The sequence below is a fragment of the Laccaria bicolor genome, genomic scaffold (genome assembly GCF_000143565.1).
Source record: "Laccaria bicolor S238N-H82 LACBIscaffold_44 genomic scaffold, whole genome shotgun sequence".
NCBI classification, from domain to species: domain Eukaryota; kingdom Fungi; phylum Basidiomycota; class Agaricomycetes; order Agaricales; family Hydnangiaceae; genus Laccaria; species Laccaria bicolor.
This window is the reverse complement of record NW_001889915.1, coordinates 399,452-419,910: the sequence shown is the minus strand read 5'-3', so window position 1 is coordinate 419,910 and position 20,459 is coordinate 399,452. Positions and strand designations below refer to the sequence as shown.

Genomic DNA, 20,459 nt, shown 5'->3' with positions numbered 1-20,459 from the left:
ATTAAAAGTGGCTAAATGCTGGCTGTCCTCGTCACTGGTTCCTGGCCATCACCATATACATTTCATTATCTAGTAGGCTGATTCTGTTTTAGAGGAGAGGATTTATCAGTACCCATGCGAAATAGATAATTACATTACAGATCAATTTGCCTATAAATGGACTGCTATCCCCACAATATTTCGTCAATTTATACCCAAATAGAAAAATATAGCCCATTCCAATAGACCTGTATAGATACGAAAGCCAGCTTGACTGAGCTAGAGAGAGGACTTCTTTTCTTCCTAGACTCTCCTTCAAGCTTGGCAGAGCTGCATAGATTACCAGCCTTACTATAAAATACTAGGGAGCCCATATGGAGAACTATGCACTGCTCTATGTTTTCTACATAGGTCTCCATAGCACGACATAGCAGAAATGTGTTCCTATGCAGCGCTACGTAGGAACTGCCCTGAGCTGTAAAGGTGATACCCCTTTCTATGGTGCTATGGCACTGCACAGCCCTGCCACGTGCTGCCTAGCTCACCCAGGTTTTGCTGATGTGAGTACAAACGCAAAGTCTCGTTCTGACGCTCTAGCGTTATCTTATCCGATAATGAGCTTGCAAATCCCAGGCGAGCCTGTTGATGCAGATACGGACGGGACACATTCCCCTCAACGCGTACCTGTACCGGATCAAGAAGTCTGTTACATAGAGACCAATTATCGATGTTCAGGATGAAACACGTCTAGGAATTCTATCACCCCTCAGGCACCATACTTAGCCCTATAAGACAATTTTGAGCATATTGGACCGTTCATTTTTGAAGAAAAACAGTTGCAAAAGCCCAAACACGAAGTGCGCTGTCATTGGGATAAAATTCAGTACAGATATAGTACAGGAATTCATTTCTATGATCTTCAGACCCCCTCGAACAACTTTTTATGCCTGTCTAGCGTTTCATCATAAGACAACGTTAACGCATCTTTCGTGGCCTTCCTTGTGAATTCATACTGTTGGTCAAAGCTCGAGAAATCGGTCAATCCCCTGCCTGATTCAAGCTGCAGCATCTTAGGCGCCCACTGTTCCAGAGAAAGGTAGGGTTGTAGTCCGCGGATGTTGATGCGAACGGCCGAATGCTCTGCACTTTCGTCAAATGCAGACCACGCCTGGCCCTTTACAGCCTTGCACTTAGTAACTTGAACCTGTCGGTCAGCGTCCTTGAAGCAAATCGAGGTGTCTAGGTCCATCAGGATTACCATGTACTCTGGCTTCCAGCGCTCCACCCCGTCCTCGAGGAATGGGCAAGTGATAGTGTTGATCAAGTCCAATTTTGCAGCCGAAACCCTGTTCTTGGTATGCAGCGCGACAAAGACAAACATCTTGGGATCGAAAGGTCTGGAAAGGTCACCACGGTAACCGACAAGGAGCTTGTCAATGACAGGTTGGTTATGGATGCATTGCAAAGCCAAACCTCTCCGCCAGCACAGAAGGGCAAACTCGTATGAAAGGTTTGATTCGATGAAGTCCTCGAGCTGGACAAAGTGCGTAAAGTTCATATGAACCTTTGAAGCCCATTCCAAGCCGGAGTTATAGGCGCCATCGATCTGGGCAAGTTTGTTCGGATCCACCAGCTGTCGGAGATATGACGCCAACAGGAAAGGTCGCACGGCATAGGACAGATGATCCCCATCATTGTAGGGCTGCTCAACGATTTTGTGTTTCACAACGTCAACAACACAAATTTGACCCCCTGCTGCGTGAACAGTGGCATCACGATTGACGATGAGGATGATTCTACCACAAGTTTCCCCATTTTCGCCTAGAGAAATAACCTTCTTGTATAGAAGGAGTTGATCAAAGAGAATTTTCATAGTTTCTTTGTATATTTCTTTGCTTTTGAGGAGGATGTCCCCAGCAGCTATAGACAAGATAGGCTCGGACAGAACTTCAGATTTCAACATACGCGTCGATGCGTTGTAGTCAGTTAGGACACGCAGATGGCTCCTCACGGAGTCAATGGCCATTCGGTTTGCAGCACCTTCGGCAGTGAGATCGAGGACGAACCGAATTGAATGTACAGCCAGGACCTGCAAGTTGCACTTATCGGAGTCAGGGCTAGGGAAATGCTGAGGTTCAGCACAGAGCAGCCTCCTACTAGCTGCGTACATAATCTCATTATCACCAAATGTCGACCACAGCTAAATTTTAGTGTCGAAGATCAGCATAAATGCCCCCTCGTCAAATGATTCAGGATTACACACCGGTCGACCATACACCCGAAGGCGATCCAGTCGAAGGGCTTCTAAAGGCGTATTGGGTAGGTTCTCTGGTGATGGTACCATGGTGTCGAAAGGCATATATAGCCAGGGTGGAAGTGGCTTCAAGGAACCTTGTAGACGCCACGACGATGTTGTCTTCTTGTAAGCAGTGTCAGGGTACACATCAGAAAGTCCGTTCACCGAGTCCGGCATGAAAAACCAAAAATTGAATTCCTCGCAAGCCTTGATTACCCTTTGCATCGCAGGAAGCGTAATGCGGTTATCGGGAGGGTTGCTGTTCAGCCTTGGCTTGTAATCAAAGTTCATTTGATTACATTCATCAAACGTTAATGTGAAGCACGACAACCCTAGTTCGCGCCGGTCGCGATCCAGAGTCTCGGCGAATGTGATGACGAGGATCTGGAACAGTTTTGTTACCCAACTGGCTGTCCCTAAATCTTTCATCAAACACAGCAACACATGAACACATGAATCCAACTGACCCGCTGGCACCTCCAGATCTGGCTCGATAAAAACCGTTGGCGCAGATAAGTAGCTGCGTGCGTCTAATATCTCCTCTGCATGTGCTTTCAGTAAGGCAATGGCATTTGTCTGAACTTTCTCAAAATTCTTGATGCGTGGTGTGTTCAACTGGTGGGTGACATTAGAAATACCCCAAGATTTATCGAAAGCTTCCTCGTATTTAACAGAGGAGCATTTTGCATCCATGATTGTGTCATGCACGACGCCAAAAAGAGCCGCCATGAAAGAAGCCGCAATCTCTTCGCTCTGCTGAGTGTCAGTACCCCCGACTGATGATTGGACGCAGATAGATACCTTCACACATTTGAGCTTCATCATCACATCTTTTGGAAGCCTATCAAGGCATCCGAAAACCGATACATCGCCAAGTGGATACCCATCCACATCTGACATATTCAACGATCCAAGTCCACGAAAACACACGCTGATACCCCAATGCTCTCGAGGATTCTGAGATGGGTGAGTTATCATGGAACTTTAAAGGGATCATTGCGTACCGAACACGCCAATTCGGCCATTGTCTTAGACTTTCCCGTTCCGCTACTCTGAAGAACAACGACCGTTTTCCCATAATGGACATTGTGGTTGTACATTTTCATGTACTGGGGCAGAGCCATTTCCAACCACCGGACGCCTGGTCCGGCGTACTTTTTTTGGAAACAATGAACTAGGCGTACACCTGCTTCCTTGCTGAAAAAGAGCAGATATTATGTTAACTGATGGCCAGATAGAATTAGTCCCCACTTCTTGAGAGATTGCGATGGTGATATGGAATCATAGCCATCATAAACAACGTCCGCTGCGTCGGTGACGTCAGACCTGTCTAAAGAGTTGAGAAGAATTGACTGCGTACATAAGTGGCACATCCCAATTAATATATCGATATGACTTTGACGGAGAAGATAAATCAGCGAATCGTCCGAACATGGCCTCACATCGTAGTCTATCGGGTCGCCGAAGAGTGTCTTTAACACTTCGGGTTCGACGCCCCGTGACGAGAAAGTTTTCCTGATATCGTCCTGGATGCCCAAAAAGTCTTTAATGTCGTCCATATCGTGCGTCGTCAACGAATGCTTCCTGGCGTCCTTAATTTGAAGGTAATATTTCGCCGTGTCGACATAAATCACCCACGCCTGCGCGGCTTTGCTTGAACCGCTCAACCAATCTTCTAGCAACTTGCGTTCAGCTCCGCCTTCCGGGAATCTTTGAAACCTTGCGATCATACGGGGGTCTGCCATTGAACGCTTGACCGGATCGTCCATGACTGCACCTCCTAGATGGTTACTGGGTTACACGTGATTTTACTCGCCAGTACTCATGTCGAACGTTTTACTCACTTTGAGGCTTAACTCGAGAGGAGTGGGCTTTATTTGCCATCGCTTTCTTAGTCACACAGCTTGTCCCTCACACTGTGATAGGTTCGGAGCAAGCCCGCTCCGGTCCGGTTCCCGGACCCCTTCGAAGAAGGGGCTTGCTGCAAAGTCCATCAAAACAGGGGGGTTGCTCTTGCCGGCGTCATACTTTCCACACTCGACGTATGCCTAGAAATTCTTTTGCAGTGGGTAAAATTATGTATTCCGACTAAGATACACTATTGCATAAAAATCTACCCACTTCCAACCCACTTCTATTGCAAAAGGCACCTGATCCCGGGGATAGCTGCGGGTAAAAAGGTGGCCAGTTATGCAATGACAGTGTCATTTTTGACCAAATAAAGCGGCCAGATGTATACTATTATGTCATAAAACTCATCTTATGGAATACTGAAGGCTCTGGGACCTTTCAGTGGCTCAGCGTTGAGACAATTTCAAGGAGCCAGCAGAGTAGTGCGTGACAATCTGTGACGAACATCCAAAACCAAACAGAATTTTCACAACTTTCTCGTGCAGACGGCGATGCAAAGCACTGTAAATCCGCCTTTGTCATCTCTCTCCTCGAACAGAACATCTCTATTCGCTTCTTCTCTGGATTATGGTCTGACTTTGACCACCACGTTACAGTCGGGAAGTACAATATCATATTAACCTCCGAAACGATCTACAGCGCCAGCAGCCTTCCTTCCCTCGTCGATACGATGCATTCTGCCTCTGATACTGGCGGGGACAAGCCTCTGAACGTGATCAGCTCACCTCAGCTGACAATATCCCGAAGCATTGTACCTGCCAAGTATCTGTGTCTCGTAGCGGCAAAGGTGTTGCACTTTGGAGTGGTGTCAGAGATTACAAAACTCATCGAAACACCCGCGAAAACAATATGCAGTTTTGGATGCGAGGTGACGGGAGATATGCATCACATCTTCGTCAACTGCAGGCAGGACGATCAGTGGAGGGTGGACGCTAATAAGGAGCTGGTTGAGAGGACTGAGCTTAAGCTCGCAAACATGCGGATCGGGGGGGCTGTGAAGAACGGCCTCCTCGCAACAGCTAAGTTGACAGCGCTGTCGTATGGCCACTTCATCAGTCCCTCTTTTACCTAGGGCAAATACCAAACCTCGATCTCCTGATCCCAAGTGAGACTGGTATTGGTGAAGTCGAGGGCCGGAGACTCAGATCACACATTTCTTCCGATTGGCACATCGCGTCCATTTGGCTAGCAGGGCGGATATTTGGGGATTATCAAAGGAAAATGGCTGTTTTGAACGACTGTAGAAGGAGACACTAGTTACTACGTTTGTATTTGGTCCGTCGAGGCCGGCTCTTGGGTTGACCTTAGTCTCTAGTAGATGTAGACGGATGTCATATTGTAACAATTGTAACAATGGGATGCCCACGGGGCAAAGTCAAAACCATTCTGGACTGAAATGTTGGGGTAAAAAGAAAGGTTATGAGTGTTCAGTGGGCGCAACATTTCTCATGCATGTGTATTTTACAACCTTGACGAACTAAGTTGGATGAGTCGAATAATTAGGAACTACACCCTTTTGCCCTTGACAGTAAAGGTGAAAAGGAAAATTTTATGACTGTTGAGACTTCACCTAGAAATCAACAAGGGGATACTTCCGCCCAGGGGGATGCATAACAATGACTCTCTTGTCTGTGAAATCCTCGAAATGGAATCGGCCATATCCAGAAGAACCACTGGCAATAAAAAAGTCAGCAAAATGTGGGGCTGAATTTTTGAGGGACATACCCAAGGCCGAGAAGGCCATCAGTTGGCTCAGAGTGGATGGTTGGCCCGTTGATGTTTGTGCAGCCTACGAGAAAAAGTATATGAATGGTCCAAGCTTAGCTTATAACAAACTTCACCTGCTCGGACTTGAGAAGCAATCGCTTGACCTTTATATACATCGGAGGTCCAAAGCGAGGCGGACAGCGAATAATCAGAGGAATTAGCCAGTTCCACGGCTTCCTCCACGCTATCCGCGATCGCAAATGCGGTAACTGTAATGCAAGTGTCATACGTTATTCAACGGCACAAGTGCACAAAATTTGAGGCTACCTGGACCGAATGATTCTCGAGCCCACAACCTCATTCCTGGTTTGAGGCCCTTTACCAAATGTGGCTGCAAGACCGCGCCCTCCCGCTTGAGATCCCCGAGCACGACTTCAGCTCCATCAGCCTGCGCCTCTTGTATCATTTTCAAAACACCCTCAGCAGACGACTCTGCAAACAACGCCCCGAGTTTAACAGAAGAGTCATTCGAAACGTCTCCTGACTTTAGATCTTCGCAAAGGGCTCTGACTGCAGCGATTAACTTCTCTGAGATACCGCGCTGAACGATCACGCGTTCCGTTGACATACAGACCTTTATCGGAGTATGAGACAATCCTAGAGATGAGTGTTCAGTCATACCTGACCCGAGTGCGCCATGGCTCCGTATGTGATTGCTTTGGCTGCTTCAGCCACATCAGCGTCATCCAAGACCTGCACTCTCATCAATATGAGAAAATAGAGCACAGTCACGATAACGGACAATTGTTGGTGCTTTCCCTCCAAGCTCCAAGATGCACGGCTTCAAATGTTTGGCCGCCTCCATGGCAATTATCCTCCCAACACGGTCGCTGCCTGTGAACTGATGGGAAGAAAAAAGAATTCGTGAACTGAAATCGGACGAGAGTACTAGAACTCACATTGATGTTGCGCACAAGAGGATGTGCAATAATCTCGGCAGTCAAAGCAGGAGCATTCTCTCTCGAGATAGAAATGAAGTTGAGGACGCCCGCAGGAAGACCAGCTTCTTGTAATAACTCCACAACCAACGCCTGGCTCCTGGGGCTATACTCTGATGATTTAAGCACAACTGCATTCCCACATATGAGAGGGACAGCAACTGCTCTCATTGCAAGTGCAACGGGAGCATTCCAGGGAGCGATTGCGAAGCTATAGAGTAATCATGAGCATGATGAAGGAACATCAACATCAACGGCCCACATTACTCCCATCGCCCTACGCTGAGCAATAACCTGTGCCCCAGGCACAGAACCAGACGGGTATATCTCTCCCTTGAGGCGGTCAACGAGACCTGCTTGAGTACGAAGGAAGTTGATCGCTATAGCTGAGTTAAAGGCACCCCAATAGTCTGCTCCAGCAGTCTCCTCCTTGATGGCTTCCGTTATCTTGCTCTTGTATTTATCACCGGAAAGTAGCTCAGCAGCTCTCAAGAATATGTCGCGTCTTGTGTTAGGACTAGAGTGCTCCCAGATTTTAAAAGCACGGCCCGCAGCCTCAATAGCGGTCACACAATCGACACTAGAGGCCGACGCAGCTGTGCCAACGACTTGTCCAGAGTACGGATTGCGAACTTCGAAGGATTCTCCATTGCTAGCCTGCACTGCGTCGCCATCGATGTAGAGTGGTGTAAAGGGAGCCATGTTGTTATCGACTAGAGCTGAGGGCGAATACTTGTATGACCTCGGAAGGTTTGATAAGCTCGATATCAGAACGTCTCATCAGCAGCGTGGACAAGAAGGTGATGTATGAGACGCGAAGAAGGTCACGAGCTGACCTGCAAGGTGCTATAAATAGCTCGTTTAAGACGTATAACGCAAGCCAGCGCTGACGTCGGCCTTTGGTTGGGGTGCGAATTTGCCCAAGAGTGGTGTATCACCTCGACGGCGACGGAATTTCTTGATATCTTCAATCGGCTGCATTGTTCTCCGATAAATATATAGCAATGAACTGGATGAATACACCTATGATAGAGGAAGGGTCACCTATACGAGGAGTGGATCGGAAATACCTTTCATTTGGAATTTGTTGCCTAGATAGTCAGTTAAATCAAGTGGTGTGATGCACCACTTAGCAACCAAAATGCACAAGGCAAAATTGAGAGGAGCGGAGAGTAGAAGGCAACAATCCAAATGATATAAGTTAATACGAGATACAATGGAAGAAAGGGATAAAAAAAACAGGGTTTCACGACTTTGCCTTCGCTGGCTCTATCCATTTTCTCCGTAGGGCGTTCCTAGGTTTCAAACGCAGGGAGTTCTTCTCCATCTCCTCTTTGCTCCTATACTTCCACAGGAAGTCTTCCGTTTTTGACACATAGAACAGTCGATATGTTCGCACGCAGACCTTTATCTCAAGGCCATCTTGTGTTGAGACGTCTGGAGGGGTGTCTCGAACGGCAGCAGGGATGTTTCTGTCAAGACAATTCGTCAACTTTGAGCTCAGGGATGATCTTGGATGTGCTAACCTTCTCAGGAAAGGGCGCTTAATCCTGGTCTGAGAGATACCCGGCGTAGTCTCGGACTGGCCAACAAGAGTCAGAAGCTTCAGAGAATAGGAAGCGATGGCGCATTACCGCAACAAATGAGTCAAGATAAGCCTGCCAACGACCCGACAGTACTTCCGAGTCATCAAAGCTTGAATCATCCTTGCCAATCAGCTGAACAGTGATCGTCTTTGAATCCGAAAGCTAAGAGTACGTAGGTCAGCGGCCGTCAAGATTAACGCCTTCAGATGGCTCACCCAGTCGATACGGAATAGGTTCTCATCAGGTCCAAGAACCTTCTCGGCGTTGCGTCGGCTGTTTATTTGGTCTTGAGTGGTCGGAGAGTTGAGCGACCGCTCTCGTTTCAGAATCTCAAGAAGATCTTGACTCTTCGGATCTAAGAACACGGCTTGCACCTGAATGTGCCGTGAGCGAAGGGTAAACGTTACTTGGTAAAAAAAAAATGACCTGCTTAACGATCGCCCCAATTAGCTTGTCGATCGTAAACAGCTGATAGGCATTCTGTTCAAACATCAGTTCTGTGGAAACAAATTGAAAGCGAGTAAGTAATACCTTAGTTCCAAACATGCCCCTCATCTGGTCCTCAAAAGCATGCTGTTCGAGTTCATTATCAAACAACCGCTCGCATGACTCAAGCATCAGTTCGTAGTAATGCTGAGCGCGGGGAGTTTCGCCATTTTGCAGGCGGTCTGTTTTCCCGACGTGATTCAGTCTTCGAGTTTTGGGATCTTGCGCAGCAATTTCGGCAGCGAGGTCTTTGAACAGGTGTAGTCTAGAATAAAGCATCTGCAGTAATGTCAATAACGAGAAAGGACAACAAAGATACAAAGAACGACTTACCTCAATCAAACGCAGCAGGGTATAAAAAACGGTATTTGAGAAGAAGATGTTCTGCCTCGGTAGCCGCCGAGCAGACGGGTCACCCTTCGGCTCTTCCTCAACAATTACAGGGGAAGCTAGACGCGATGCAGAAGGTGTAGGGGCTTCCTGAGCCCTGGTCTTTCGGCTGGTTGACTTTGCTTGTTCGCTCTTCAGCAATTTCTTTCGTAGATCGCTGCCTGACGATAACCCATTGGCTGTTTTCCGACCTCGACCCGTCCTGGGGCTGCTCGTGCCATTGCTGGATACCTCTGCGTCATCTACGTTGCTGGCAGCATCTGCATCACTGAGATCACTCTCCGGCGTCTCTTGCACAACGACAAACGCAGAGTTAAACGCAACAGGATCAAGGGTGAAAAATATCGGAATGAAAGTCCGGAGAAACCCTTCGATGCGCTTGCGATCCGTCAAGTTGATTTGTCCCTGAGTCCGATCGAGGAAAGAAAAAGTCAACTTCATCGAGTCTTGAAGAATCTGAACGTCATCTATGATAAACTGCAGTTGATGTCTCGGCCTCGTCCTCGCGAACAAAGGGTCAATCAAAGAAGCCCGCTTGTCCATCTGCTCCTCCCTCGCAGCCTCAATCTGGCTCACGAACGACTTGGACATCATAGCTTTCTTATCCGCCGCCTTGAAATCAATAGCTTGATGATCCAGACTCTTGGAATAATTCCGCGCATCCACCTCTCGCCAAATCTTATTCCACTCTCGCTGCGCTCGCTTCCACTCCTCTTCCTTCTGCTTCAAACGTTGCAACACCACAGGGATCGCCAACGCAGGGGTGTCTTGCATAGCTTGCATTACCTCCAAACCGGCTTCCCTGCCATATATCTTCTTCACTACGCGTTGGTGGATCGGTTTCCATGATCCACCCAGATTCGGTTTCAGCTTGAAGTTCCCACGATCCTCTACGTTCATCTGTGCGATTTTATTACTGATAGGCTCGAGCATCGTAATAGTCCGCACGATCGCTTCAATGTGGAAATCGTATTCATGACGTTCCTCTTCGCTTCGATGTAGGGCTTCTTCGTAGATGTTCTTTTTATGAGGAATGATGGGTGGGTCTTCACTTGACCAAGTAGGATGCGAAATCCATTCGTCATTCAGAACCGAACGGCACATATCATCGCGACCTGAGCATGGCACGTTTGCTTCCTGTAAATTATGAGCTCAGTAGCAGGTCGCGCGTGGAAGGATGCGAACGTACTTTTTCAGAAACCTTGCGATAGCTTCCATACTTCTCGCCCAAGTCAATGCGTCCAGGTCGTTGTTGTAGATCGGTAACTGCGGGTTTCTTCCAATTGCTCTGCGACTGCTGTTCTGCCAAGAAGTGTTCCTTTTCTTTCCTCTCATCCCAGCCAAGAATTTCTTTGAACTGTTTCATCAACTCGCCTTCCCCAAGGAAATTCCGGCTCTCCTTGACCAGCCTTGCTGTATCGATGTAGTCTTGCGCAAACAAATTAACAACCTTGAGGAACTCGTTGTATATATCTCCGTTATCCAATGCCCTCTTGACACGGTCAAAGAAGTGTGTATCGTCATTGACTGGAGGCGCTCGCATAGGTACTGGGGGTGGTTGGTTGTGGGGAACGGTTCGACGGGGCGAGGATGGGCCGGCAATGATGTGCTTGGGATTGTATGACAGCGGGGTCAAATCTTGCGAGTTGGAATGTTTGGGTTTCTTTTTGAAAAGGTTTACACAAAGGAATCGACATCACAAAGGCTCGAGACTCACTTTCGCAGGGGGCGCTGCCTTTGTTACAACCGGCTCTTTCTCTTTCTCCTTTTCAGGGACTTTCCGTTTTCTCTTCTGTGGCAATGCTGAGCTCGATGAATTTGCGACAATATCCAACTTGCGTCTATTCTTATCTAAAGGGGTCCCAGGCCGCGGATGCGTGGGGCCGTCATCCATCAACTGTTGGCTTCTATCCGGCATGAAAACACGAAAATCGGCTCTGAGGTCAGGAGCGTCCTTGAAAAGTTTTGCGATTTGGCGTGAAACCTCTTCCTGTTCCTCCGCTTACGTTAGTGAGTGGCTCGAAAGACAAAAAAGGAAGAAAACGGCACCTCATCAATTATGTCTGATTTGTGGTGATAACGGGAGAGAATGTCCAAAAATTGTCGATACGTATCTGGATCACAGCGTTGTTTGATTTTCTGGACGTATTGGACAGCAGGCTCAATGGCTTGTCCATCGATACCATACGACCTGGGGTCCGGCGACGTCACATGTTCCACGGCTGGGGCTATTCGTTTTGAGCCTTGAATTGGATGCGACGCTAACTTGTACGAACCGTAGTCAATCCCACCCTCCCGGCGCCACAGACCTCCTGAAGTCGGTGAGGTTGACCAAAAGATGGGCCCTTTTCCCAGTCCGTTATTCGTAGTCTGCATTGTGGTACCACTAGGAGTGGTGACTGTAATAAAGTTGGAATCGTGTGCGTCTGTCGAGCATTCGATGCGATACCCCACAGGAAGAAAGGTATTGAAGCCTTGAATAAGGGACGGATGTCCGTTGAATAGATGGGAAACGCGCTTGATAACGCCGGGAGTGTCAATTCTGGTGAACAAAGTAAGAGGCAGCACAACGTTCCAATGTTTTAGCACTCACTGCTCATTTTTGAACTCCTTCATTATATCCAAGAAGTGATTGTAGACATCGGGTTGGTCGGAAAATTGAACCTTGACAGCATCAAGATAGCTGAGAGCGTCTGTCACGTTAAGTGGACGATCTAGCGAGTAGCTCTGAGGGTCGACTGGTGATGTTCTCCTGGACCGCTGAGTGCCGGGTTGTTCCAGATCGTCAACGAGCATAGGCGCGACTGGTTCGGATACTGAAGGAAGGTGGATATTCGAAAGCTGTGGAGATACCGGTTTCCCTGCAGCCTCTTCGTTCATTGGCTCAATAGCGTCTGGATTGGGGGAGGGGTTCCTGACATCCACGGCTTGCACGGTGGCAGCTGTACTTGAGGTATCAACATCGGAGGGTCTTGTGGCAAAAGGGTTCTCTACGTCGGTCGAGGGTGCCGAAGGTGGAGGCAGGTCGACGTCCATGGAGATTGAGGAGAGCGGTGACGACGGTCAGAAGACAAGCAGATGGACCGTGCGCCGATCACTTTGACTCCGGCACGTGCAAGGTTTGACAGGTGTTTGTATCACGGGGTAACACCAAACAATGACCTATCTCCGCAGTTGTATCCGCGATTGGCGGTGCTGAAGCCAGTGCTTCGCGTTGATATTGCCTTGATAAAGCTCTTTCGATGCAGACTTGAATCGCAACAATGATAGTTCCCACTGAGAAGTCCCAGCCTGAGCTCCCGCCGTACGACGAGGATTCCACTAGAGAGTTCACTGATTCGAAAAGTGGCCCACTTAGAAACATCCACACAAGCACCTATGGCAGTCCAGAGTACAGGCAATTCAGCTCTGGGTTACCATATGCCGCACGCCCACTCCAGCCTGATGCTGACGGCGTCGTATCTGAGTCGTCATCACTTTCGACGTCGTTTTCTCGACCTCTCCCAGGAACTCAACCTTACTCTTCGTTCGATCCCATATTTTTAGTCTGTCGGGGACAATACCTCTACAAAGGTTTCTTGCCGGTACCCCCGCCTTCTAGTGCCATTCCCCATCCATTTATAACACACGATGTCAACGAAGGGGATTGGTTGAAGTGCGTGTTCCAGGGTCTACCCTCCTAGACATCTATCTCACCAGTCAATCCAGTTTCTTGGCTGAAATACAAAGCGCTGCAACTTTGACGGAGAAGGATTTGTCAAGGTCGCACCTTCCAATAATCTCCATAATTCCTATCGTCAGTAAGTTATATCCGCTTTTTCATATCGTCACAGTTCAAAATCATATTCTGGCAAGACTCTCTGAGTGCGTACGGCATAAGAAAATATATGAAGGGTCGCAAAGAGTCCTCCGTGGTCAAAGTGATCGATTTCTGGAACCATGTGAGTTCCCGTTATCGTCGCTATACTAGTGGTGTTAATGATTGCCTCTGATAGCATTTTTTCCGTCCCCGGAAGTTGGAGGTAATTCTGACCAAAGGCCCGATAAAACTCAGTGGAACACACGATCATCCCATCGCCGATTTGCACGTTCCCGAGACTTCTAGTACTCGTTCAAGTCTTTCGGACCGCAAAGAGGGCAAATTGAAAGGGAAGGAGAAAGCAGGCACTGCTGATGACCCAGAAGACAATACATACAGGCTTTTCGTCGTCTCAATTTGAACTATCTTCCTTTTTAGATTTTTTACGTGTATGTGGACCTCGTTTTTTTCTTGCATATGAATCCTTGGTTATGATACAGCCCGCGTAAATCAACTCAAACTAGGAAGGTTCAAAGAAGCTGGCATAGGCTTTCCATCGATGGCAGACAACGCGTTCTCTGCTGCCAGCCTCGCCATATCTATCCGCGTTTCAAGTGTAGCACTTCCAATATGAGGGAGAATTGCACATCTAAAGCGGAGACAGATCAGCATCTGCTTCTCCGACCAACTCTGATGGGACACACCTAGGTTCCTTCACCAGCGGATGATCAGCAGTGACCTGTGGTTCACCCTCCACTACATCCAGACCAGCTCCCCAAATCAAGCCCTCACTCAGCACCTTTGCCAAGGCATCCGAATCCACCAAGCTTCCGCGACTTGTATTCACCAACACGCTCGATCTCTTCATCTTTCTCAAAAATGCCTCATTCACCAGATGTCTTGTCCCACTACCCCCAGGTGCGAGAACGAACACCACGTCGCTCCTCGCCGCAACTTCGTCAAGGGTCACCGACGCTAAGGAGGCCAACCCAAGCTTAGCTTTCAGCTCCAAATCACGAGAGGTTTTAGGCGTGGAGGAGGGATTCGAAGAATAGATACAGTTGGTAAACCCGAATGGGATCAACCGTGCCAATGTAGCTTGAGCGATGCGTCCGAAACCGATGAAGCCTGCTGTGCGCACTGGGCGAGAGGGGGAGGCGCTGAATTGGGGACCGCAGAAAAGGAATGGGGACCAGGGACATGTTGGCCACTGAAAGTATTGATATTAAGATGGCTGCATAAATGCGAAAGCAAGGATAACCTGCCTGACCGTCGTCAACGACCTTCATCGTCTGACGGACGTTTCGGCCTGCCATGAGCGCCAGCATTACGGTCAAATCAGCAACTACAAGCTCGTTATGAGTCCGGGAAATGGCAGTCACTTTTTGCAAGAGACTTCACCTGCATCCGTCAAAACGTCAGGCGTATACCCCACCTTGATACCTCGTTTCACTGCTGCCGCTATATCGATGTGTTCTTACGTTCCAGTTAATGGCAGTTTTAAGGAGCGCGTAGTAAACCCTCACCATAGCCTACGGACATGGTTGATACGACTTGTAAACTTGGTCCAGCTTCAAAGGGGCGCCAGTCGTCAGACAGTACAGTCGTTATGTCGAGGTTCAGAACATGCCTGAATCCAATACCTCAGTATCTATCTATCGCATAGACCAGGTCAGTACGTTCACTCGCAAATTTAATTATCATACCCACCTTATCTGCACCAACCATCACGATCAATGCCGTCGCCCCCACAGCGTTCTGGAGCAACCAGTTCCTGTCGCAGCCTCTATCCTCTGGCCATAAGACGACCTATACTCCCCTTCATGTCAAAAGGATTCTGAACTACCAAAAAAAGAGCTTGCCTCAAGATCACCTCTCTCTAGGAGCAGAGGCATGACATCTGGACCGAGGTTTCTTGTCACCACAACTTTGGGGCGTGAGGTTGGTCTGTTTAAATGAAAATCAGGGATAGGGCCATTGAGAAGTGCTGATGCTCTCTGTGAAGCCATTCCTTGACCTGACGGTAGAATTCGTGTGCCCAGGTCGGTCCGGACCGACGGTCCGAAGCACATCCCCGAAGACACCTCAACGTCGTTCCCGTCAACGCTGAGCAACTCTCCATCACGCAAACCTCTAGTTGTGTTTCGCTCCTACTACTAGAGACGCGACAGTTGTAACAGGACCGCTCACGTGCAATCTACCTCCACCTACTACCTCAAGTCTTGAAGCCAAAGGTCGACGCCACCTTGTCTATGCAATAACCTTGAGTGTCATCGAGAGTGAAACCTTGTGCCGAGGGGAACTCAAAAAATATTGATGTTTCAAGCAATCTGAAAAATGTTATACATCCATCTTTGACCTATCACCGATGAGTTGAGGCCCGACCACAGAAAGACGTTTCTTTGCGGATTACAGTAAAATTTCAGTTCTTCATGATGTCGCCGTTTTAGAGTGGGGGATAATTATACAGTGCTGCACACGAGACAATCTGGCTACTTGGAATCGGACTGCAGTGTTACTTGTTTGAAGGATTGATAAAATCGTTAGCTTCCAGAGAGCGCCCCGTTGTTGCCCTGCAATGGTTGTCAAGCTGACCTAAGTACCCCACCATCGCGCTATGCGTGTTACTGGAGGCCGAATAGACATTTGCAACCATCCCCAGTAGCAAGGAGAACTGCGGAGCAATGCTTAGCCCTTCTTTTTCAATATCTGCTATCAGCTTGAGGCAGGCTGCGAGTACGTTCGGGTGTGATTGATCCTTCATCCAAATGTGGTGATCAGCTTGTATTTTTTCGACGCGTTTTGCGAGCTCCGAGCGTAGCAGATCCGTTTCCTTGGTTGCTCCAACACACGCAGGGCATGCGCAGACAATGCCGTAGGGTGCTAGCTCCTTGGCACGATCGCTCTTGGTTCGGAAGAAGTCGCAGTACGAATAAAACAGCTCTTCTCCTTTTTTAATATCGCGAATCGCTCGGAGCTGAAAGGAAAGAGAAGCCACGTCGAAGCAATGACGAGTATTGGGCGAGCAGCTGAAGAAACAACTCAGGACTTGCTTGATAGTCGTATAAATCTAAGTATCTCACCTGTGATTGATCCTCGACATCACATTCAGAACGGCAGTATAAGACCTGGTGACGTCGTCCTCGGGACCATCGTACAAATCTGGCACCTTGTATGCATTGGTGCGAACGATCCCCAACATAGGCCGACTCCCGTCCTCCGTATGACAGTTCGCCAGCGCCATGAATGCCTCCCGGTTTGCTTCAGTCATCCTCTTCACTGCGATGCCGAGGTGTTCCTCCTCCTCGTGCAATGAAACCCGGATCATCTCCCTCTCAATAAGGCCCTTCGAGCAGGGCCCGGCCGTCCTATTGTAAGCGCGTGATAAGTTCGGAAGAGGACGTTTGGCGATCAGGAGAGGCCGTTCGGCGACGATGAGGTCTCCAGTGCGGATGGGACGCGTGACGAATACCCCTAGTCCACCAAACGGCGAAGGGCCAACACGATGGTTTACCTTTCCGCCTTCAGTTTTCTGTACGGGGCGCGGAAATCCCGGGGTGCTGAGGATTCGACGCTTGATGTGCCCAGCCAAGATACACTCGGTCCAATTGTCAGGTTCATCGTCCAGTGTAGCGCCCGATTTCTTGTGTGGGAGAGTAGTGAATACGGTCGCGTCTTCGCTGTGATCTGCGGTGTCTCCGGAGAAACATCGACCAAAAACCTTCTTAGAAACAACGTTCTCAGTTGGCCGTGCTGTTACGATGTTAGGTAGCACAAACTCAATGACACCGGCTACGTTACCGGTCTCAACGTTTCCATGAGGTAACTTGATATGAGAACGTGGAGCTAAGTTCCAAGTGTTCGAAATGGTGAAGTGAAAATCCGTGATGAAGAGACTCGACTAACCGAAAGAGCCATCTCCCTTGGGCAGCACACCTAAACTGGGTGGTGTCGATGCCACTGGCGGGAGCGCGATGCCCTCCGTCTTCTTCGCCTTTGCAGTTGTCAGAAATCCGCGCTTCATCGAGTTGAGGTTGGAAAGTGAATGAGACGGACTGAGAAAGCGTGAGGCGATTGATTACATAGTCCAAATCTTTTCGCCTTCTTATAGAGATGAGAAGCTGTCATGCGCACCGATAAGTTTAGACACCCACAACTGGGCACTATTAATCGTGGCTGCTTTTGCGTAGGCTTCCTCAGTTACTTTTGACGACGAGGTCATAAAGGACGACAGTCCAGCACGAGGATTGAATATTGAATATTGAACAAGCAAGCAGTGTTGACAAAAATAACGCGTCCACAGATGCAAATAACTGGCCAAGGCATCCGAATTAACCAAGCTTCCGTGACTTGTATTCACCAACACGCTCGTTCTCTTTATCTCATCCAAAAATGGTTTAGTCTCCAGGCGTCTTGTCCTGTTAGTCACTCCTGGCCGCAAGTTCGTCAAGGGTCGTTGGCGCTCAGGATGCCAACCCAAGCTTAGCTTTCAGCTCCAGATCACGAGAGGCATTATGGAGGAGGCATTCGAAGAATCAATACAGCCGGTAAACCCGAATGGGATTAACTGTGCCAAAGTAGCTTGAGCGATGCATTCGCAGTCGAGGAAGTCTGCCGTGCGCACTGCACGCGAGGGGGAGGCACTGGATTGTATATGGCAGAAGAGAAATGGGGACCATGGACATATTGGCTACTGAAAGCGTTAATATGAGGTTGGCCGCCGGAATTGAAAGCAAGGATAACTTGCCGACGGACGTCTTGGCCTGCCATGAGCGCCAGCATTACGGTCAAGTCAACGACTACCAGCTCGTTATAAGTCGAGGAAGTGGCAGTCATTGTCTTCGAAAGGCTTCACCTGCATCCGTCAAAACATCAGGTACATATCCCACCTTGATACGCTATATCGATGTGTTCTTACGTTCCGGTCAATGGGAGTTCTTGTAGTAAACCCTCACCATAGCCTACGGACATGGTTGATACCACTCGTCAACTTGGTTCAGCTTCAAAGGGGCGCCAGACGTCAGACAGTGCAGTTGTCATTTCGAGGTTCACAACATGCCTGCATCCAATACTTCAATATCTATCTATCGCATAAGCCAGGTCAGTACCTCTAGCCGCAAACTTGGTATTATACCCACCTTATCCGCACTAACCATCACTATCAGTGTCGCAACCCTCACAGCGTTCTGAAGTAGCCACCTCCTGTCACAACCTAGATCCTCTTGCTACGAGACGACCTATACTTCTCTCTACGTCAAAAGCATTTTGAATTTTTTTTAAAAAGCCTGCCTCAGGATCCTGTCTCTGCAGGAGACATGGACCAAGATTTCTGGTTACCACAGCGTTGGGGCGTGAGGTTGGCCTGTTCGAATGAGAATCAGGTATAAGTTTCGTAGTCACTGAGATGTGCTGATGCTCACTGTGGAGCTATTCCTTGACGGTGTGTCTCTTGGTGTCTTTGATTGGGGAGGTGATGTCAGGTCGGTCCAAACGAACCGGAAGACGAAGGAACGCCATAGTCGTCTAGACGGCTACCGAAATGGGTCCTTTGTCGAAGAGATGGAACCTATAACTGGTAAGCAAAGGAACATCGAAGAGAACTGGCGCATCTTCTCACCGAAAACGAATAAAGGAGCTCCGATATTTCCGAACAAAGCTGGGGTCGGCTCTTCATATAACTTGAAGACCGTCCAGCTTTCATTCCATTTTGTATACCCAGCTACACTCCCAGCTGGCTGCGGGCTCCAAGCTGAGTGGCTCCCAGGCTTGACGCCACCACGTGACTAAACGCGTTCGCTGCTTGTCCAGTATTTGTCCGACACGTGCTGTTTGGATTGCCTTCGGAATTTCGCGCTAGACCTTCGACCACATCGACAACGCCTTCTTCCATCGCCTCCACACACTCTCTAGAGAAACCTTACGCAACGGCGAGCTCGTATGTCTTCCAACATTCCCGTAAGTTGTTTATGTGTTGAATTCCCGGCATTCTCGAGCCCCTCACTTACCCTCATCGTCGTAGACACGCCGTCCGACACGGGCGACCCGCGCCGTTTCTGTCAAGGAGAATGAAAATGCCAATGCTCGCCCTTCCCGGATTTCGACGCGTTCGAAGCCCATGACGGCTGGGACCACCACGTCACTAGGAGGCGGGATCACTCGTGCTACGGCTGCCTCACGAGCCAAGGTTGCTACTGCCGCGGGAGGAGACCCCAAGGCCGACAATCTTGCTGGAAAGCGGAAACGCGAGGCCCTAGGCGAGGTCACTGCAGTCAATAAACCAAAGGGTGTAGTGGCCAAAGGCAAGGAAAAGGAGATCCCCAAGGAGACTTTTGACGGCGTGGTTCTCAACAAGCCAGCGAAGGCCGCTCCAGCACCTCGCCAGCCATTGCAAACCGTTCCATCGCGCACGGCCATCGTCAAGAAAGAGCCGCTCAAAGCAGTCAAGCAAGAGGAAGAGATCGTCGAAGTGCAGGACGAGGATGCCATGGTTGTCGACCCCCCTATTGCTGCTGCAACCATTCCAGGTCTTACAGTTCGGAGGTCGTTGATTCCCAGGGAGCCTATACCTATTATCAGTCGTCGCTCAGACGGTCAGCGACGCGTCTCTTCTCGTTTAGCTGCAGGATCTCGTCAAGACGCCGAGGATGCAGAAGAACGTCGCGTGTTCAAAAAGCGCAGAACCTCGTCTGAGGCCCCCGAAGACCCTGAAGAATCGGAGGAAGTTCTTGCCCGTCGACATGAAGAGGAGGTCGCTGCCAGAATTGCCGCTGAGCTTGAAGCATACGCAGAAGAGCCGGAAGCTGATCCCGAGGATTCGCTGTGGGACGACCTGGACGCTGATGACAATGACGATCCCCTTATGGTTAGCGAATACGTCGTGGACATCTTCAACTATTTGAAACAAGTCGAAGTGAGCTTTGTCTTGCCCTTTCATGTATATTTTTGTCCTTACTCTTCCCCAAGTTAACCACTATGCCAAATCCCAACTATATGGAAAGCCAGAAAGAGCTCGCATGGAAGATGCGCGGAATCTTGACGGACTGGCTTATTCAGGTCCATGTTCGCTTCCGCCTCCTTCCAGAAACCCTTTTCCTCTGCGTCAACATCATTGACCGCTTCCTCTCTGCTCGCGTTGTTTCGCTGGCGAAATTTCAGCTGGTGGGAGTAACTTCCATGTTCATCGCTGCCAAGTTCGAGGAGGTGGTCGCTCCTTCGGTGTCACACTTCCTCGTGTGCGCGGACTCTTCCTACACCGAATCCGAGATTTTGCAAGCCGAACGTTACGTTCTCAAGACGTTGGACTGGAA

At 49.0% G+C, this 20,459-nt stretch overlaps 7 protein-coding genes across 7 annotated transcripts; 2 read left to right on the top strand and 5 right to left on the bottom strand.

The window, feature by feature from the left end:
- Positions 1-898: 898 nt before the first annotated feature.
- Positions 899-4,044, bottom strand: LACBIDRAFT_310267 (uncharacterized protein; the record flags this gene model as incomplete). Its single annotated transcript, XM_001887330.1, has 5 exons — positions 899-2,179; positions 2,243-2,691; positions 2,743-3,232; positions 3,280-3,472; positions 3,527-4,044. The coding sequence occupies 5 exons, from the start codon at positions 4,042-4,044 to the stop codon at positions 899-901; spliced, it is 2,931 nt and encodes a 976-aa protein (XP_001887365.1).
- A 636-nt stretch (positions 4,045-4,680) lies between these two features.
- LACBIDRAFT_310266 (uncharacterized protein) lies at positions 4,681-5,566 on the top strand. Its single transcript, XM_001887398.1, has 2 exons — positions 4,681-5,190; positions 5,259-5,566. Exons 1-2 carry the CDS (start codon positions 4,857-4,859, stop codon positions 5,441-5,443), a joined length of 519 nt encoding a protein of 172 aa, XP_001887433.1. The 5' UTR covers positions 4,681-4,856; the 3' UTR covers positions 5,444-5,566.
- A 41-nt stretch (positions 5,567-5,607) lies between these two features.
- Positions 5,608-7,601, bottom strand: LACBIDRAFT_175070 (uncharacterized protein). The gene is made up of 8 exons (XM_001887329.1): positions 7,154-7,601; positions 6,853-7,102; positions 6,696-6,794; positions 6,575-6,646; positions 6,221-6,527; positions 6,028-6,162; positions 5,912-5,975; positions 5,608-5,859 (listed from the first exon to the last, which is right to left on the bottom strand). The coding sequence occupies exons 1-8, from the start codon at positions 7,591-7,593 to the stop codon at positions 5,757-5,759; spliced, it is 1,470 nt and encodes a 489-aa protein (XP_001887364.1). The 5' UTR covers positions 7,594-7,601; the 3' UTR covers positions 5,608-5,756.
- Positions 7,602-8,137: 536 nt separating this feature from the next.
- Positions 8,138-12,389, bottom strand: SNT16202 (histone deacetylase complex, SIN3 component; the record flags this gene model as incomplete). Its single annotated transcript, XM_001887328.1, has 11 exons — positions 8,138-8,473; positions 8,526-8,639; positions 8,693-8,851; positions 8,904-8,957; positions 9,009-9,242; positions 9,297-10,490; positions 10,543-11,016; positions 11,071-11,343; positions 11,403-11,575; positions 11,630-11,895; positions 11,947-12,389. The coding sequence occupies 11 exons, from the start codon at positions 12,387-12,389 to the stop codon at positions 8,138-8,140; spliced, it is 3,720 nt and encodes a 1,239-aa protein (XP_001887363.1).
- A 227-nt stretch (positions 12,390-12,616) lies between these two features.
- Positions 12,617-13,573, top strand: LACBIDRAFT_310263 (uncharacterized protein; the record flags this gene model as incomplete). The annotated part of the gene is made up of 4 exons (XM_001887397.1): positions 12,617-13,008; positions 13,062-13,153; positions 13,209-13,294; positions 13,349-13,573. The coding sequence occupies 4 exons, from the start codon at positions 12,617-12,619 to the stop codon at positions 13,571-13,573; spliced, it is 795 nt and encodes a 264-aa protein (XP_001887432.1).
- An 89-nt stretch (positions 13,574-13,662) lies between these two features.
- On the bottom strand, positions 13,663-15,161 carry LACBIDRAFT_310262 (uncharacterized protein; the record flags this gene model as incomplete). Its single annotated transcript, XM_001887327.1, has 8 exons — positions 13,663-13,801; positions 13,857-14,362; positions 14,418-14,497; positions 14,554-14,628; positions 14,679-14,723; positions 14,783-14,807; positions 14,863-14,961; positions 15,015-15,161. The coding sequence occupies 8 exons, from the start codon at positions 15,159-15,161 to the stop codon at positions 13,663-13,665; spliced, it is 1,116 nt and encodes a 371-aa protein (XP_001887362.1).
- Positions 15,162-15,667: 506 nt separating this feature from the next.
- LACBIDRAFT_310261 (uncharacterized protein) lies at positions 15,668-17,988 on the bottom strand (the record flags this gene model as incomplete). The annotated part of the gene is made up of 7 exons (XM_001887326.1): positions 15,668-16,181; positions 16,236-16,998; positions 17,059-17,170; positions 17,235-17,253; positions 17,307-17,633; positions 17,726-17,845; positions 17,900-17,988. The coding sequence occupies 7 exons, from the start codon at positions 17,986-17,988 to the stop codon at positions 15,668-15,670; spliced, it is 1,944 nt and encodes a 647-aa protein (XP_001887361.1).
- Positions 17,989-20,459: the final 2,471 nt, after the last annotated feature.